Genomic DNA, 18,384 nt, shown 5'->3' on the forward strand with positions numbered 1-18,384 from the left:
GCATTCCCTTGATTGCCCAACAGGAAGGAAAATCCAAAGATCAGGAACAAGACTAGAAGGAGGGACTTTCAAGGAAGATTTAACAAACGCACCCTAAAGTACTTATTTTTCTCTGCCCTTCCCTAAACTTGTATGGACAAGTTTGTTTTTCAGTTGGAATCTAAAACTGAGATACCTAATGCAGCATCAAAGCCACATTTAGAAGCTCACTGTCATTACCAAAGTAGTTCAGTTCATGAAGAATCAGAACACAGCGACAGACCACAGCTGAAAGAGGACTGTAGCTATAGGCAAAGTCAAGCTTTGACTCTGGCATTCCTGGGATCTCTCAAAAAGGGCGAGACATTTCAACTGATTAAAAGCATAAGAGCCTGCTGGATCAGGCCAACAGCCCATCTAGTCCAGCATCCTGTTCTCACAGTGGCCAAACAGATGCCCATGGGAAGCCCGCATGCAGGACTGAAGTGCAACTGGTTTTCGAAGAATACTGCCTCTGACTATGGTGGCAGAGCACAGCCATCATGGATAGTAGCATTGATAGCTTTGTCTTCCATGAATTTGTCTAACCCTCTTTTGAGCCATCCAAGTTAAACTTTGATTATGTGAGATTATGTAAGACTTACATAAGTGAGGGGGAAGGTGTCTGTCTTTCCCTTCCCCTGGCCCAGCCCTCATGTCCTCTCCACCAGTGTGTACATGTGTGTGTGGGGATTGGCTGGCACTAAAAATGTGGCTGCCCCTCCTAGAAATGTGGCTCTCCTCCCCCAACAAAGAAGGCTGGCTACAGGGCTGGTCTGAACCTGGGCTCATGATTTGTCTTGTTGCAGACAAACCATGAGCTGTAAATCCAAGAACAAACCTTGGTTACAGCTCATGGTTTGCCTGGAGCAGATAAACCATGAGCCCAGGTTCTGACAACATGCTAAGTCAAGCCACAGTTTAGTTCATGGCCAGGCAGCTACATGAAGACTGGGGGAGGAGCACAACAGCCTCGATCTCTCCAGGAACTCTCACACTCACACATTTGTGCTAAACTGTGGTTTATGTGTGAACCAGCTCATTATCTGCCTCATGTCTTAATATAAGTTTCATTCCTACTCTCATGGTAAAGAAATACTAATAGCTTCACTGTACAGATGAACCTGAACCAGATGTGCAGACAGTTGAAGGCGCTCTTTGTAGAAGTGTTTTCTCTCTCTGTTGTGAGTGGTGTATGAACCTACTCCCATTCTTTGTGTTCTTATCCCTCCCGCTTCCTCCTCCTCCCCAGGGCCAAAGTAGTTCAGCACCATATCGGGCTCATGAATAACTGGAGCCTTCCTGATCCTGCTTTGGGAATTCCCCTTCATTTCAAAAATGGTTTGCTATGTGGCCTGGGAGGCTGTACACCAGGCTCATGGATCCAATTGCACAGTTCTTTGGATCTGAGCCATTTTGCAGCTGAGAGGGCAAAGAGTAAAAGTGGCTGAATGGGATATTTGTTTCTGGTGTTCTTGGAACCAAGTTGCAATGTAGAGTTGATCCATCCCTTCTCTTTCTGCCACCTCCTTCCTCTCTCCCTTCTCTTCCTTTTCCTCCTCCTCCTGCAGGCTGCTGGGGGAGGGACACACTACTCTCGCCCAAGTCCCTGAACTGATCACTTGCAGAGGGCTTTTGAAATGAATCTGAGGGCTGCATAAAATTAGGCCGAAGGTTGCCCACCCCTGCGCTAAGTGGTGCTGCTAGGTTCCAGTACAGATCAGGTCGCTGTCAATCGCCTAATCACACCAGCCTCTGCTATCAGGGTATAAGATTCTGGGCAGCAAACAAGAATCAGTGGGGCTAAGGAGCATAGTACAAGATGGTGAGGCTCCAAGCAGTCTAGGGGAAGAAACACAGGGCACCAGGGTCTCTAGAGTAGCTACTTTGTTAAATTTTTTGGACTGAGGAACCAAGCCAGAGGCAGCAGTTATATATATGCCCAGCTAAGCCTCTGTAGCAGTGGCTGTCCCAGATGGTGCTGGACTCCAGCTCTCACCATCCCTGGTCATTGTCCGCTCTGGCTGGGGCTGGTGGGAGTTGGAATTCAACAGCATCTGGGGGGCCACAGGTTCCCTGTCCGTGTCCTGTAGGCTCCCCAAGTTAGTACAGTGCCTGTGCAATGTTGCCAGATTCCTTGGCTTGAGGTTCCTGGCACCTCCCCATTAGACAGATATGCCTTAAGTATTTTCTTACCATTATTTTAACCCTAGGGTTTTTTTTAATCTATAGTTTATTAGGGTTTTCACATTAGTACAATAAAACAATACAGTCCCATATTCCCTCTCCCCACCTCTCCCAACTCCCCTGCCTCCCTCTGCCCTTCCTGCCTTCTTCTTCTTGATTACTATTACCATTATTATTATATAGTTATAGCACTTTCATTTTTGATATTCATGTGTTTGGCATGGTATACAGTGTTCAGGTTCACATGCTCAGGTAAGAGTCAGGATCGGTGAGTGTCAATGCTCTGCTGGGATCCCAGATTAACAACTGTTAAATTGGTGACGTTTCCATCTATGCATTGTTCCTCCCAATTCTTCTAGTTGTATTACTAGGTGAGGAGTTCCAAAATGGTGCTCCAAATCTTTTGGCAGCTTGACTTTTTATAGTAAGCTGCCTTGGATTTCTATCATGAAAAGAAAGGCGGGGTATAAATGTAATAAATAAATAGTTTATAAAGCAGAATGGGCTGCTAGTTGCAGGAGTCTTATATCCAGTTATCTGTGATTGGTCTGGCCTGGGTTTTCCAGTGTTGAATGATTGTTTGCTTTGCTGCCAGCGTGGCTCAGCTGAACCATCCTTAGGGGCCTTGCCTCCCACTCACCATCCCACAGAAATTCTTCAGGTAAATCAACCAATTATTTTGTCCCTGTATTGAGAGGAAGGAGCAATCAAGGCCCTGGGATTCTATCATTTCTGCCAGGAAGGTAATGACTGAGCAGGTCTAATGTTCAATGCTATATTATCACTAGAATCTTTAAGTGTTTGGGGTTTTGTTTTGTTTGTGCAGAAAAGAAAAAAATGCAGTGCAGCTGGATGATGAAGGAGGCAGGACTTTTTTGCGAGTCCTCATTCACCTTATTATGCACGACTACCCTCCTTTGCTTTCTGGGGCCCTGCAGTTGTTGTTTAAACACTTCAGCCAACGAGCAGAAGTCTTGCAAGCATTTAAACAGGTAGAGCCACAAGTGTGTGCCTGGAAATTAAAACTATTCTTTGACATATCTTTCAGTGGCCAGTCATGTATATGGGTAAGCCCTCCTCCGAAAGATACAAATTTAGCCAGAATGTTTATTCATTGCCTTTGCCTGTGTCAGTGGAAACAGCTCTTGAGGACTGGTCAGTTGCTACACACCCCTCCCCTGGACCACTTACTGCAGTGTTTCAACTGAAGAGTACCACATGTACACAATGTACTGTATAAGGTTTCCCCCTCTTCTGAATTTGTACAAGTAACAAACTGCAGGGAAGGTTTTGTTTAGTGTTGCATAATAACCTTGTGCCACCTGTTAAAATGGGGGTATGCTGACGAGGTGCATAAACAGTTGTAGCTCTTGGTTAAATGACAGCTGAGTGGCTGGTATGTTTTTGTGGTGGAAAAAGGATCTAACTGGGAAATAAAGTGAACTTGCTCCAGGATAAGGTGGGAAATGATTATACGTGAGTAAGAGTTATCCAAGGCTTGGTGTGCTACAATTCTATGGGAGTGCAGAAAAATAATTATTGACCTGCAATGTTCAACTTCCTAAAACACTCAGGTTGTTTTGTTTTTCTTTTAAAGCATAATTCTTTATATGTGCAAAAAAATATTCTTGAAAGTATGTAGGCAAAGCCAGATGAAATTTCAGGCAATTTGATGAATGAGCTTCCAGTGGTCAGAAGTTAGGGCTTCACTGCCCTGGTTCTTTCTCCTCCCCTTAGTATCAAAAATAGAACTGGTACTGCAAAATGGAATAGGAAAGAAATGTAACAACTTTTGATCTGTATTGTTAGGGAGAAACAGGCACCAGCTACCCTGGTATAGTAGATGACATGTTTGTTTGTTTACTGATGACCTGTTCCTTAAATAGTAGCAGTCCTTTGCAGAAAATGAGTATTTGCTTGTGTAAAATTATCATTTTATAGCATTTATAGTGTTTATAGTGTAGGGATAACTGTCAACCTCAGTTTCACTTAACATCTTTATTAATAATTATGCAAGGAGGCAGCCTTGCAACCAGTTTCACAGATGATGATAAATTAGAAATTATAATGAAGATCATTTGAAGAAAGATGTTTTAAATATCTTGTCAGAAAATGAATAAATTGTAAGTCTTTTTATGAAGATAGTTATTAATATATTGTGAGGGAAATAATTCCCAATGCTTGAAAAGAGATTTTGATGTATTTCTGCAAAATTAGTTGAAAAAAGAGAAAATGGCAATTTCCCTCATATTAAAAATATAGAGGGGGGCATTTTTTAAAAAAAAATAAGATTAATGTTGCAGAGGCACATCCAAATCTTTCTGAGCACATTGAATTATTCCCCCCTCCATGCATTGTTTTCCATTTCAAATGACTTGCATTTTGTTCATTTCTTACCAGATGCCTAAAACGTCTCTTTCCAATTGTTTCCTATTAACTTTCCAATTCTGTTTCAAGTTCAAAATGTGTCATTTTTCTTAACTGTTCAAATGTGGAGTACATTATTTCTTTGGATGCCACATTTTCTTCTTTGTAAAATATCAATTAAAATGATATGTTACTGCGCTGCTTCACTTTGGTAAAGTCCACGTTCAGTACCTTTATTTTTCAACTTTTTCACTCATACATGTTGATCATTGGACAACTATAGTGTCAAGTGATGATTTTGCATGTGTGAGTGTGAGCCATCGTACATCAAACATCGTAGACGACATGGAACTTTCACATCTTTCCCCAAAGTTCTAAAAACTGATTCAGTGGAATCCGTTCAAATATTCAGCTGCAAGTTATCATGTGTAATCAACGGATGCAAAATTAAGTGATGTGCATATGCGTGTGATCCAGCCCCATGATTTTTCTTGCTTTTACCTATAAGAAGACGCCTGTTCTTATGTAGTCAAACTTTTGTGAATTTCTGGAATTTATAGGTTCAGTTGCTGGTGTCTACTCAAGATGTGGACAACTACAAGCAAATTAAGGCTGACCTTGACCAGTTAAGGCTTACTGTAGAAAAATCTGAACTTTGGGTTGAAAAGAACAGCAGTTATGAGAGTGGAGAGCTGGGTGAAAGCCAGGTGAAAGGAAGCGATGAGCCCATTGAGGTGGGTGTTTTTGGTCTTGATCCCTGCGTGTTGTTTCATTTTTAACAGCAATCGTAGGCATATTTATTTTATTTATTTAGAATATTTATACACCATCTTTCAACAAAACATTCTAGAATTGGCTTGCATAGTAAAACTGGGCAAAGTTAAAATGTTGCTAAAACATTTTCTACAGTTTTCTCTAGCATTTTGTTTGATCTTTTAGTTTTCTAGGCCTTACTGGGAAGATGGCATTGATGGTTTCTGACTCTTAGAACTCTCAGTGGGGGATGCTCCTGGCATTGCTGGGTGGACAGTGATGATTAAAGTCTCTCCCTATTACTCTTGTTGCTTTGCCTGGCCTTCATGAGAATAGAAGCCCCTGTACATGTGTTACTGAGCATCAATCCCAGGTAGCACAAGATGTTAGTATCCAAAAGTGCAGGAGGACCTTCTGTTCACCTGACCAGATTGTATTGGTGGCTTTTGGCAGGGGTGATTCACCTGTGGCATTCCAGATGTTGCTGGACTATACCTCCCATTAGCCTTACCGGCATGGCCAATAGTCGAGGAAATGGAAGCTATAGTCCAGCAATTTCTGGAGGGCAAAAAGTTAGTAACCCCCAGGACAGGATAACTTCTACATGATTAAACAACAATTAAAATGGTACATTTTATTTATTTATTTAGACAGTTTACATACCACTTAACTACAGTCATCTCTAAGTGGTGTACAAGGAATATAACACAGAGGAAATAAATATTGGTTAAAACTATAAAATCAGCCTTCAATTAAAATGCCTGTTGGAATAAAAAAAGTCTGGCAGGTGCTGCAAGTTCAACAGGGAGTGGGCCTGTCTGACCTCAACTGAAAGGGAGTTCCACAAAATTGGGCCCACAATACAGAATGCACAGCTCCTGGTGAAGACAAACTGTGCATCCAAGCTGTGGGGGACCACTAGCCGTGACTCGCTTGAAGACCTCAGTGATTGGGCAGGAATATAAAAAAGGATCAGGTGGTCCTTGAGGTATTCTGGACCGAAGTTGTTAAGGGCCTTGTAAATTAATACAAGAACATTGAACCTAGCCCTGTAGTGTATGGGTAGCCAGCACAAGCTTTTCAGCACTGGAGCTACAGATAGTCTGTCGCCATCAACTGTCTAGCTGGAGCATTTTGCACCAGTGGGAGCCTCTGGACCAGGCCCAAGGTGTCCTGCCTGAACTCGAAGAACTCAGACTCAGACACAGATGTGATTTTTTCTTTTATTGCAGTAAGAGACAGTTTCAATTCAGTGTGCGTCATGAATCTACCTACGGCTTACTCAGAACTCAGCATCTCTCGAGGACTAACTAGGCACAGCTTTGCAGCACTAAGACATTGACTCAGCAACTACTCCCCCCCCCCCACTTGGCTTAAGTAAGGCTGGGCAGGCACTCTGCTTGCGTTTACCAACTATCACTGTTGGGAGGGCGTGTGCAGGTGAAGACTCTGCTTCAACTGTGTCTGTTGAATCTCCTATCGCATTTGCCTTCTGGCACGAGTCAAAGGTTGGAACCTCAGTCACTGTCCCATCTTCTCCCTCTGAGGGAGGAGAGCTGCCTGCTGGTGATGCGGGTGCAGGGAGAGGGGAAGCATCAGGCTGGGAAACAACCGGCTGGTCAGGTTGACTGTCCACAGGGGTACCTGGAGCTGCTGGGGTTGAACTGTCAGAGTCCAGAGCTGGGGCGCTTTGGCCCTTCACTGGCTCAAACATCCCACTCTAAGTTCTCCTCCTCTGCTTTGTTCTCGTCAGTCCACCCCCCTCCATCAGGGCTTACAACACAAGGGTGACCCCACACAGATCACATTGTAATAATTGAGTCTAGAGGTTACCACATGAGTGGAGTGATAATATAGTACACTTTTTGAATACTGAGCAGGGTGAAAAAGTAGAGGTACCTCTTTTAGGAATTCTCAAAATTGTTTCATTGTCTCTTTGATGAGTCACTGGTCATACCCACTCCATACATTTAAAGCACTCTTACACCACTTTAACTGTCATGCTTCCCCCAAAGAATCCTGCTGAGAGTTGTTAGGAGAGCTACAATTCCCATCACCCTTAACAAACTATAGTTCCCACTTCTCCAGCAGCAGTCAGTGATGTGGAAAGGGCTAGGGAAACATATGTGGTGATGATCTCATGACACAGGCAAGTTCTACCTAAATGTTCTGAAGAGGAGACCATACTACAGGGCTGATAATTTTGGCAACAAGCCTAGCATCTAGTCCTGCCCTAAGCTTTGCAGGCCAGGCACAGCCATAAACACATCTCTTTGACTAGAAGGGAAGAGGTGAGTAATCTCTAGAGTGCTGACCTTTGCTAAACAGAGCAGTGCAACTGAGATGGCACATGCTCCTGCTATCAGAGCTGGGCTGAAGCAGTCACCTTGAATAGGTCCACGGCAGTGTGGGGGAAAGAGCAACTGAATCCGTTTGCAAGAGAATGCTATAGGACTAGAGTGGCAAGTTTTCTGCAGTCTGTCTCTTTTACAAAGAGAGCAAACAGCTGCTTTTGCATCTTTCCAGTTGCAAAGAATGTGGATATTCACAGCAGAATGTAAATAGTTTCAGAAAGGACATGATAGAGAGTGTCTTTTGTGTGACATAAGGAGGAAAGAGATATAGATGAATGTCATAGCTCTGTCAGTAGTGTGATTTTATCTCATTATAACTGCATCTCTGCAATCCTTTTTGGGTTGCATATGTATTCCCTGTCTTGTTCTTCCATATTTCCACTCCAGCTGACCTTGACCATTTCATGGGTATGGAACATGCTCGGTTCTCATAGGAATCTTTTGGAGAGTTTTGTCCCCTTGGTTATATTTTCTTAGGGTTTCTTTTTTTGGTAGTTCTACAAACCTTGGGGTACCTTCTAGCATGCTGATATCTCCCACTTGTATCTTAGGTGTACCGTTTAATACTTTTAACACTCAGCACCTATTAGCTGGAGAAATACTTGGTACTAAAACTTGGGTACCACAACTGTGTGGGATTGCAGGGAGAAATAACAGGTGAGAGACATGATAGAGATGAAAGGCTGCTGAGCAGCAGCACCTCCTGTCTCCTAGCAAGAGGGAGAAGCTGGGTTTAAATGCATGTTAAAAATTCACCTCTTCATTGAGCAGTCTGACATTCTCAATCTGATCTCCTTCCTCTGCCCTTTTCCCTCCACTGGGGTATCTAGTCCCATAGATATAAACTGGAGAGCAGGGCATGTGTCGTTATTCTGATTTATGTTTAATGCTTAGTTACTGTAGGTACTCTAGAAACAAGAGTATCAATTCTAAAATTAATAAAAATAATGTTAACCACAAATTAAAAAAAGGGGGGGGGGACACCAGATGAATTCTGAGAAAACTGAATAAGTAGTATAGTGTGTAGATTGTCAACATTAATTCTCATACCAGTACAAATTTTCATACAGTTCTCCTACCATCCCTGTGCTGGGCACAGTAGCATTTCAGGCTATAATCCTATCCCTATTGGTGTAAGCCTTATTGAACTCAGTGGGACTTTGCCCATTGTTAGGGACAGATTGCCTACACCCATTTTGCATAGTTTCCATGTTTGTTGACACTGCACTCTCCTGGCTCATATTTAGCATTTGGGAAGTAAATGTTTCTCTCCTTTTTAATTATAGGAGTCAAATATTTTAAGTCCAGTCCAGGATGGGAGTAAGAAACCTCAGATTGACAGTAATAAGAGTAACAACTACAATATTGTTATGGAGGTATGCTGTACAGCCTGGTTTTCACTATTTTAGCATTTTATTTTTTATCTTGCCTTGTATTTCTATATTTATTTATTGTACATATTATATTTTATCACCAGATTTTGATTCGATTAAGCAGACTCTGCATCCAGAATAAAAAATGTCGCAATCAACAGCAGCGTTTGCTTAAAAATATGGGAGCGCACAGTGTGGTGTTGGATCTTCTGCAGATACCATATGAGAAGGTAATAAATTAATTTTTATGCCAGGGGTGAATAACCTTTTTCAGCCTGAGAGCCACATTACCTCATAGGCAACTTTCTGGGGGCCACATGCCAGTGGTGGGTGGGGCGAGAGCAATGAATGTGATATTTAGCTTTATACATTCGGCTACATTCCTGCAATGCAAACGTGTCAGGTTTCTACACCCACCCACACCTCCATTCAGGCAAGCAAGAGGCATTTTCACAGTTCAAGGACACATTTCAGCCAGACAAAAGCACCCAGAGAGGGCACAGAGCAGGGCCAGTGAGGGGTTTGGCCTGCAGAGTGCATATGGCCTGGGAGAGTCCCGGGGGCCAGACAGAGAGGAATGGAGGGCCCATTTGGCTCTCAGACCTGAGGTCCCTCACCCTTGGTTTATGCTGATTATAATTAACAAGGATTTTGTTGTTGTTATGTGCCTCCAAGTCGACTACGACTTATGGCAACCCTATGAATCAGCGACCTCCAAGAGCATCTGTCATGAACCAACCTGTTCAGATCTTGTAAGTCCAGGTCTGTGGCTTCCTTTATGGAATCAATCCATCTCTTATTTGGCCTTCCTCTTTTTCTACTCCCTTCTGTTTTTCCCAGCATTATTGTCTTTTCTAGTGAATCATGTCTTCTCATGATGTGTCCAAAGTATGAGAACCTCAGTTTCGTCATTTTAGCTTCTAGTGATAGTTCTGGTTTAATTTGTTCTAACACCCAGTTATTTGTCTTTTTCGCAGTTCATGGTATGCGCAAAGCTCTCCTCCAACACCACTTTTCAAAGGAGTTGATTTTTCTCTTATCTGCTTTTTTCACTCTCCAACTTTCACATCCATACACAGAGATCGGGAATACTACGGTCTGAATGATCCTGACTTTAGTGTTCAGTGATACATCTTTGCATTTGAGGACCTTTTCTAGTTCTCTCATTACCCTCCCAGTCCTATCCTTCTTCTGATTTCTTGACTATTGTCTCCATTTTGGTTAATGACTGTGCCAAGGTATTGATAATCCTTGACAAGTTCAATGTCCTCATTGTCAACTGTAAAGTTATGTAAATCTTCTGTTGCCATTACTTTAGTCTTCTTGACGTTCAGCAAATGTCCTGCTTTTGTACTTTCCTCTTTAACTTTCATCAGCATTCGTTTCAAATCATTACTGGTTTCTGCTAGTAGTATGGTATTATCTGCATATCTTAAATTATTGATATTTCTCCCTCCAATTTTCACACCTCCTTCATCTTGGTCCAATCCTGCTTTCTGTATGATATGTTCTGCATATAGATTAAACAAATAGGGTGATAAAATACACCCCTCTCACACCCTTTCCGATGGGGAACCAATCGGTTTCTTCATATTCTGTCCTTACAGTAGCCTCTTGTCCAGAGTATATGTTGCACATCAGGACAATCAAATGCTGTGGCACCCCCATTTCTTTTAAAGCATTCCATAGTTTTTCATGATCTACACAGTCAAAGGCTTTGCTGTAATCTATAAAGCACAGGGTGATTTTCTTCTGAAATTCCTTGGTCCGTTCCATTATCCAACGTATGTTTGCGATGTGATCTCTGGTGCCTCTTCCCTTTGTAAATCCAGCTTGGACGTCTGGCATTTCTCGCTCCATATATGGTAAGAGCGTGTGTTGTATAATCTTGAGCATTACTTTACTTGCATGGGATATTAAGGCAATAGTTCGATAATTACTGCAGTCCCTGGGATCCCCTTTCTTTGGAATTGGGATGTATATGGAACGCTTCTAGTCTTTTGGCCATTGTTTAGTTTTCCGTATTTCTTGACAGATTTTTGTCAAAATTTGGACAGATTCAGTCTCAGTAGCTTGTAGCAACTCTATTGGTATGCTGTCTATTCCTGGTGATATGTTTCTTCCAAGTATTTTAAGAGCAGCTTTCACCTCACATTCTAAAATTTCTGGTTCTTCATTATACAGTTCCTCCGTGAATGAATCTGTCATCCTTGCATCTCTTTTATAGAGTTCTTCAGTATATTGCTTCCATCTTCCTTTTATTTCATCTCGGTCAGTCAGTGTGTTCCCCTGTTGATTATTCAACATCCCTACTCTTGGTTTAAATTTCCCTTTCATTTCTCTAATCTTTGGGAATAGGGCTCTTGTTCTACCCTTTTTGTTGTCCTCTTCTATTTCTATACAGTAACTGTTGTAATAGTTCTCTTTGTCCCTACGTACTAGTCGCTGTATTGTTGCATTTAGGGTTCTAACAGTGTTTCTATCTCCTTTTGCTTTTGCTTTCCTTCTCTCTTTAACCATTTTAAGAGTTTCTTCAGTCATCCATTGAGGTCTTTCTTTCTTTTTAACTAGAGGTATTGTCTTTTTGCATTCTTCCCTGATAACGTATCTGACTTCATTCCATAGTTCTTCTGGTTCTCTGTCAACTAAGTTTAAAGCCTCAAACCTGTTCCTTATTTGATCTTTATATTCTTCTGGGATGTTATTTAAATTGTATTTTGGCATTATGATTGCTTTGTTGGTCTTCTTTAGCTTTACTCTGATTTTCGATACGACCAGTTCATGATCTGTACTGCAGTCTGCTCCTGGTCTTGTTTTCACAGAAAGTATGGAACTTCTCCATCTTCTGCTACCAATTATATAATCAATTTGATTCCTATATTGACTATTTGGTGATGTCCACATGTACAGTCATCTTTTTGGTTGCTCAAACAATGTGTTCGCAAGAAACAAATGATTGGCTTCACAAAATTCAATAAGTCTTTCTCCTGCTTCATTTCTGTCTCCTAGGTCCCATTTCCCCACAATATTTTTATGTGTTCCCTACTTTTGCATTCCAGTCCCCCATGATTATCAGCACATCTTGTTTTGGTGTGTGATCAGTTTCTTCCTGTACTTCTGTGTAAAATCTCTCCAATTCCTCTTCTTCTGTGTTTGCCGTTGGAGCATAGACTTGGATGATGGTTATGTTAATAGGTTTCCCGTTTAATCTCACTGATGTAACTTGCTCAGACCTTGCGTTGTAGCTCCTAATTGCTCTTGCTACATTACTTCTTACTATTAAAGTATGAACCAGGGAAAGTTAGAAATTGTCAAGCAAGAAATGGAACACATCAACATTACAATACTTGGTGTGAGCAAACTAAAATGGACGGGAATGGGACATTTTCAATCAGGCAACTACAAAATATTTTATGCAGGAAATGAGAAATTAAGAAGAAATGGGATTGCTAAACTGAGTTGTCTTAGTATGGAGACATTTCTAAGGCAACTTTATGACTTCACTTGCAGGAGTAAAATAAAAAAATTTCCCTGGCTGCTCATTCTTTTGGAAATGTGTCTTTCAGGAATGGGAAGAAACTTAGGTGACTGTGCTTGTATCTTCTATTGGTTTTAATGCATTCCTATTAGGGCTGTCATCTGTTTTAAAGAAACCAAGAATTAAAAATGAATTAATTAAATTTACACATGAATAAAACACTAGTTGTAAAGAAAAAGTATTTTTTTAAAAACAGCACAGAGGCATTGTATGATGATGCATATGCATATCACAGTAGGCACCGTCTTATAGAGAGCATTACTTCCCCTGTGAATCAGTCAACAGGTTGTAATCAATTAATCTTCTTGCTCAATTATCTTAGTGTTGACACATTAGTGATAATTGATATATTCATGTCATGTCAGATTGGCTGAGATTATCCCTCATATCATCAGTTGATTCTATAGGACTTGTTTTAAGTTTCACCAAACCTATTAGCCCTGCCCCCACCAGAATAACTATTGAAAGTGCTAGAAGCAGGGCCTTCTCAGCAGTAACCCTGGTCTTGTTGAATTACCTCCCACAAGAAGCCCAGTGGAAGCAAACTGTTTTGTTTTTCTCCAGATAACTTTAAAAATATTTATTTAGTCATTTAGTTTTAATTTATTTGTGAAAATAATGAAAACTACCCACTCATATAAACTTCCAACATGATGTACAACAATTTACACAGACACAATAGAACACAAAATACTATAAAAACAGTACAAAATAAGCATAAAATGACTGACCTATCCTTTCAAAAAATAAAAGAACTGAATAGGCCAGTCGGCATAAAAAAGGTTTTCAAGGGACATCTGAAGGTTTTCAAACCATAAAAAGCTTTTCAAGGGACATCTGAAAGTGAGGATTCCTGCTGAATCTCTTGGAAAAGTATTAACTTTTTTTAAAAAAACCAACAACTGTGTTTTTGCTTTTTATTTTTGTTTGAATCTCATGGAGATAATAGAATAGTAGAGTTGGAAGGGGCCTATAAGGCCATCAAGTCCAACCCCCTGCTCAGTGCAGGAATCCAAATCAAAGCATTCCCAACAGATGGCTGTCCAGCTGCCTCTTGAATGCCTCCAGTGTCAGAAAGCCCACTACCTCTCTAGGTAATTGGTTCCATTGTCGTATGGCTCTAACAGTAAAGTGTTTCCTGATGTTCAGTTGAAATCTGGCTTCCTGTAACTTGAGCCCATTATTCCATATCCTGCACTCTGGGATGATCGAGAAGAGATCCCAGTCTTCCTCTATGTGACCTTTCATGAACTTGAAAAGTGCTATCATATCTCCCCTCAGTCTTCTCTTCTCAAGGCTTAACATGCCCAGTTCTTTCAGTCTCTCCTCATAGGGCTTTGTTTCCAGTCCAGATCAGCTTTGTTGCCCTCCTCTGAACCTGTTCCAGTTTGTCTGCAACTTTCTTGAAGTGCGGAGACCTGAACTGGACTCAGTATTCAAGATGAGGCGTAACCAGTGCTGAACAGAGGGGAACTAATACTTCACATGATTTCAAAACTATACTTCTGTTAATGCAGCCTAAAACAGCATTTGCCTTTTTTGCAGCCACATCACACTGTTGGCTCATATTCAGCTTGTGATCAATGACAATTCCAAGATCGTTCTCACATGTCATATTGCTAAGCCAACTATCCCCCATCTTATAACTGTGCATTTGGTTTCTTTTTCCTAGGTGTAGAACTTTGCATTTATCCCTGTTGAATGTCATTCTGTTGTTTTCAGCCCAATGCTCCAGCCTATGAAGGTTCCTTTGAATTTTGTTTCTATCTTCCATGGTTTTAGCTGTGCCCCCCAATTTTGTATCATCTGCAAATTTGATAAGCAAGCTCTGTACCTCCTCATCCAAGTTGTTAATTAAAATGTTGAAGAGCACTGGGCCCAGGACCGAGCCCTGTGGTACCCACTCATTACTTCAGCCCAATTTGGGGGGTAACCATTGATAAGCACTCTTTAAGTACGATTCTGGAGCCAACTCCATAGGTGTTCCATCCAGCCCACATTTAGCTAGCCTGCTAATCAGCATATCATGGGGCACTTTATCAAAAGCTTTGCTGAAGTCGAGATATATTATGTCCCCAGCATTCCCACAGTCTACCAGGAAGGTTACCCGATCAAAAAATGAGGTAAGATTAGTTTGCAGGATTTGTTCTTCATAAATCCATGTTGGCTTCTAGTAATCACTGTATTGTTTTCAAGGTGCTTACAGATTGACTGCTTTATAATCTGCTCCAGAGTTTTTCCAGGGATTGATGTTAGGCTGACTGATCTTTGGTTTCCTGGTTCCTCCTTTTTGCCCTTTTTGAAGACAGGGACAACATTAGCTCTCCTCCAGTCATCCGGCACTTCACCAGTCCTCCATGATTTTGCAAAGATAATAGACAGTGGTTCTGAGAGTTCCTCAGCAATACTCTAGGATGCAAGTGATTAGGTATTCCTAGACCGTTTGTCTATCAGTCTCAAGCTCCAATCCTGTCACTTCTACTTCATGTTTCCCGGGAGGGTCACAGACCCTTTTTTGGGAGAAGACTGAGCCAAAGTAGGAATTGAGACCTTCTGCCTTTTCTTTGTCATCTGTTATAATTTTGCCATCCTCAGTAAGTAGCTGTGCCACCATTTCCTTTCTCTGTCTTTTAGTATGGATGTACCTGAAGAAAGCTTTTTTGTTGCTTTTAGCATCCCTCGCTAACCTCAGCTCATTCTCAGCTTTAGCCTTCCTGATACCATCCCTGCAATTCCGTGATACCTGTCCATACTCTTTCTTTGTGGCCTGGCCTTGTTTCCACTTCCTGTATGTGTCTTTTTGTTTTCAGGTCATGTCTAAGCTTTTTGTGAAGCAACAGTGGCTTCTTCTGCTGTTTCCCCCCTTTTTTCCTTGTTGGAATTGCTTGCCATTGCGCTTTTAGAATTTCCTTTTTTAGAAACTCCCACCCATCTTGGACTCCTTTTCTCATTAGGGTTGCTAGCCATGGAACCATGCTTAAATTGTTCTGAGTTTATTAAAATCAGCTTTCCTGAAGTCCAGGGTACTTGCATGGCTACTCTCAGCTTTTGCTTCTGTTAAAATCAAGAATTCAAGTATGGTGTGGTCACTTTCCCCCAGAGTTCCCGTAATTGCCACTTCATCCACCAAATCATCTGTATTGGTTAGAATCAAGTCCAGGATAGCTGATCCTCTGGTTGCTTCCTCCACTTTCTGTAGGAGAAAGTTATCTCCAACACAAGTCAGAAATTTCTATCAGGTATTTTCTAATATTTCTAAGCTGCCTTGATTTTAAATCAAAGGTAAGTGAGATATAATAAACAAAGAAATAGATAAATAATCCAGGTACAAGAATAGGCAATACTGATGACCCCTGGAGGAAACAGAAAGCTAATTGCATAGCTATGAGGAAGTTTGCTAGAAAAGGGGATGAGTGATGTTGGATGCATTTCCAGTTCGGTCAATGTCAATGTTTAACAGGTCCATTTGTTGGTTTGTTCCTTTTACTCTTGAAAAATGAATTTACCGTGAAGACTGACGAAAAGATGAATGAAGTTATGAACTTAGCTCACCTGTTTCTCCAGAATTTCTGTCGTGGAAATCCTCAGAATCAAGTTCTACTTCATAAGCACCTCAACTTATTTTTAACACCTGGTGTGAGTATTTGATTTGATGATAAATACCTTGTTGGAGGTCACACTCATTACCAAGAATTGCATTTATAAATTTTGGAAACATCCCTTTTTCCTAACATTGGGCCAGGGCAGGAATAATGGGTCTGATCTTTTAACTATAGATGAGGTCAAGGGCAGGGTGTGTGTAACTATGCTACAGCCTTTACCATTTACGATATTTAGGGAATACATTAGTACCAACAGTTAACTGCAGTTAAGGATAACCAGAATTCCAACTTAACCAGGATGGTTAGCCTGAACTACATTGGTGCCAATGTATCTCTTACCCTTAATTAAGTGACTGAGCTAATGAAGTCTGCTCCGACCCATTGTCTAGAACAGCCTTTGCCAGTACGGTTTCCCCCCAGGTGTTTTGGACTGCAACTCACATCAGCCCCAGTCAAACAGCTGGATTTGACCACAGGACTTTCCCCTTTGTTTCTTGTAGCAAATGACTGGAAGTGATCCAAATGCTTAGCTGAGATAATTTTTTAAAATACACAAAGTCAGACCTTTGAGAAATAGACTATACAGGTGACTGCTCTTACCTTTATTGTTTTTAATGCATTATAATTAGACCTGTCAAATGATTAAAGAAATCTAAGTTGATACTGGTTTTATTTTACATTTCAAAATCAATAAAACAATAGATCTGGGATGGTAGTGGTGGAAGCATGCTTTATTTTTAGAACACCTGCCACCCATTGCATTGTGGTGGTGGTGATGATGGTTAATTATTAGATTTTTATCTTGCCCTTCCTTCCAATGGAGCCCAGGGCAGCAAACAACAAAACAATACTTTTTTAAAAAAAAAACGAATTATTTATTAGATTTTTATGCAGCCCTTCATCCCAAAGAAGCCCATGAATGCAAAAAAGAAAAAGAAAAAAGAAATAAAAAAAACAAAATTTTAAAGCAATCAGATATCCTTACAGTTAAATAATGTCAAGGTTGCCAGGAACATATTTCAACCATCAGATGCCTGGGTGAACAGGAATATTTTGAAACTACTGCAGCAGGCATTAACTTCTCAGAGGTACTACTTCAGGGAATCCACCAATAGGATTGCAGGACTTTAGTGCTTTCAGCCACTTGTTTCCATTTGTGTTTACTCCCTTTACTTTTAATTCTGATTTGTTATTGAAAAATAGGTTGGCATTAATGGTTTCACAAGCAATGTGCCACTGTGTGTGTGCATAACGCAGTGGAGAGAAACCTCTGGCCTAATGTGTACGCCAGGTTGTTTTGGGATAGCCATGGTCACTTTCCTTTGGCCTGGTGTCATATATGATGTCAGACACAGGAAAGTTCAAGGCATGGCTTGAAATGTCAAGCTGTGGCTAAAGAGGTAGGAATTGGGAGCACACTCTCAATAAGAATGTGTTTTTTATACCATGTGACTTACACTTTTTATTTATTTATTTATTTATTTTTTCTTAACACCATCTTTTCTGAGGCAGGACACCAGTGTTGCCTTGCATAGCTAGTGGTGACTTCAATGTTAAATAAAATGTGCAAGTATAAGCACCCATGGTCCTCCCCAACAAATTCATTATATTAAGAGAGTAGCTTACTGAAGACCACCTAGGAAGTATGTGACTGAGGTGGAATTTGACCCTACATAACCTAGGTCCAAGTCTGTGCATCAAACAGATTATAAACTGCCAATGATATTTCCCCAGCAGAACTCCTTGTTATCACAGCATGATTTCCTTTATCTGTAGCTCTTCATTAAAGGACCTTGGACTGGGAGTCCAGTTACAACACTTGACATCTTCCTCTCCCAGCCTTAAGTCTCATGGCTGGATCTAAAATTCTTCCTTGGTTCCATAGTGTTTCCATACAGAAGGTTCTCCTTTTAATAACTTTATTCAGCTGTGTTTCCTGGCCACACCATTCTGATGATCTGTACATCACCTAACTATATAGTTGGGTCACATGATGGTTCCACAGGCCATCTAATTACACAGCTGAGTCAAATAATGCACTCATAGGCCAGCTTAGGGTTGTATCTCAGTGGTAGATCACCTGCTTTGCATTTGAAACATCAGAGGTTCAATTCTTGTCTGAAAGCCTAGAGCGCTGCTTCCAGTCAGTGCAGACGTTACTAAGCTAGATGAACCAATGCTTGATATGGTAG

General features: G+C 41.0%; 1 protein-coding gene across 3 annotated transcripts in view; it reads left to right on the forward strand.

Annotated features, from left to right (window-relative positions):
* ITPR2 (inositol 1,4,5-trisphosphate receptor type 2) overlaps nt 1–18,384 on the forward strand; it is a 345,272-nt gene that overhangs the window by 119,975 nt on the left and 206,913 nt on the right. For all 3 annotated transcript variants that reach the window (XM_061582221.1, XM_061582222.1, XM_061582223.1), the window contains 5 exons: nt 3,032–3,197; nt 5,133–5,306; nt 8,966–9,055; nt 9,157–9,282; nt 16,104–16,226. In XM_061582221.1, coding sequence (XP_061438205.1) covers nt 3,032–3,197; nt 5,133–5,306; nt 8,966–9,055; nt 9,157–9,282; nt 16,104–16,226 — 679 coding nt within the window. The remainder of the gene's footprint in view (nt 1–3,031; nt 3,198–5,132; nt 5,307–8,965; nt 9,056–9,156; nt 9,283–16,103; nt 16,227–18,384) is intronic.

This window comes from Rhineura floridana, chromosome 8 (assembly GCF_030035675.1).
Source record: "Rhineura floridana isolate rRhiFlo1 chromosome 8, rRhiFlo1.hap2, whole genome shotgun sequence".
Taxonomy (NCBI): Eukaryota; Metazoa; Chordata; class Lepidosauria; order Squamata; family Rhineuridae; genus Rhineura; species Rhineura floridana.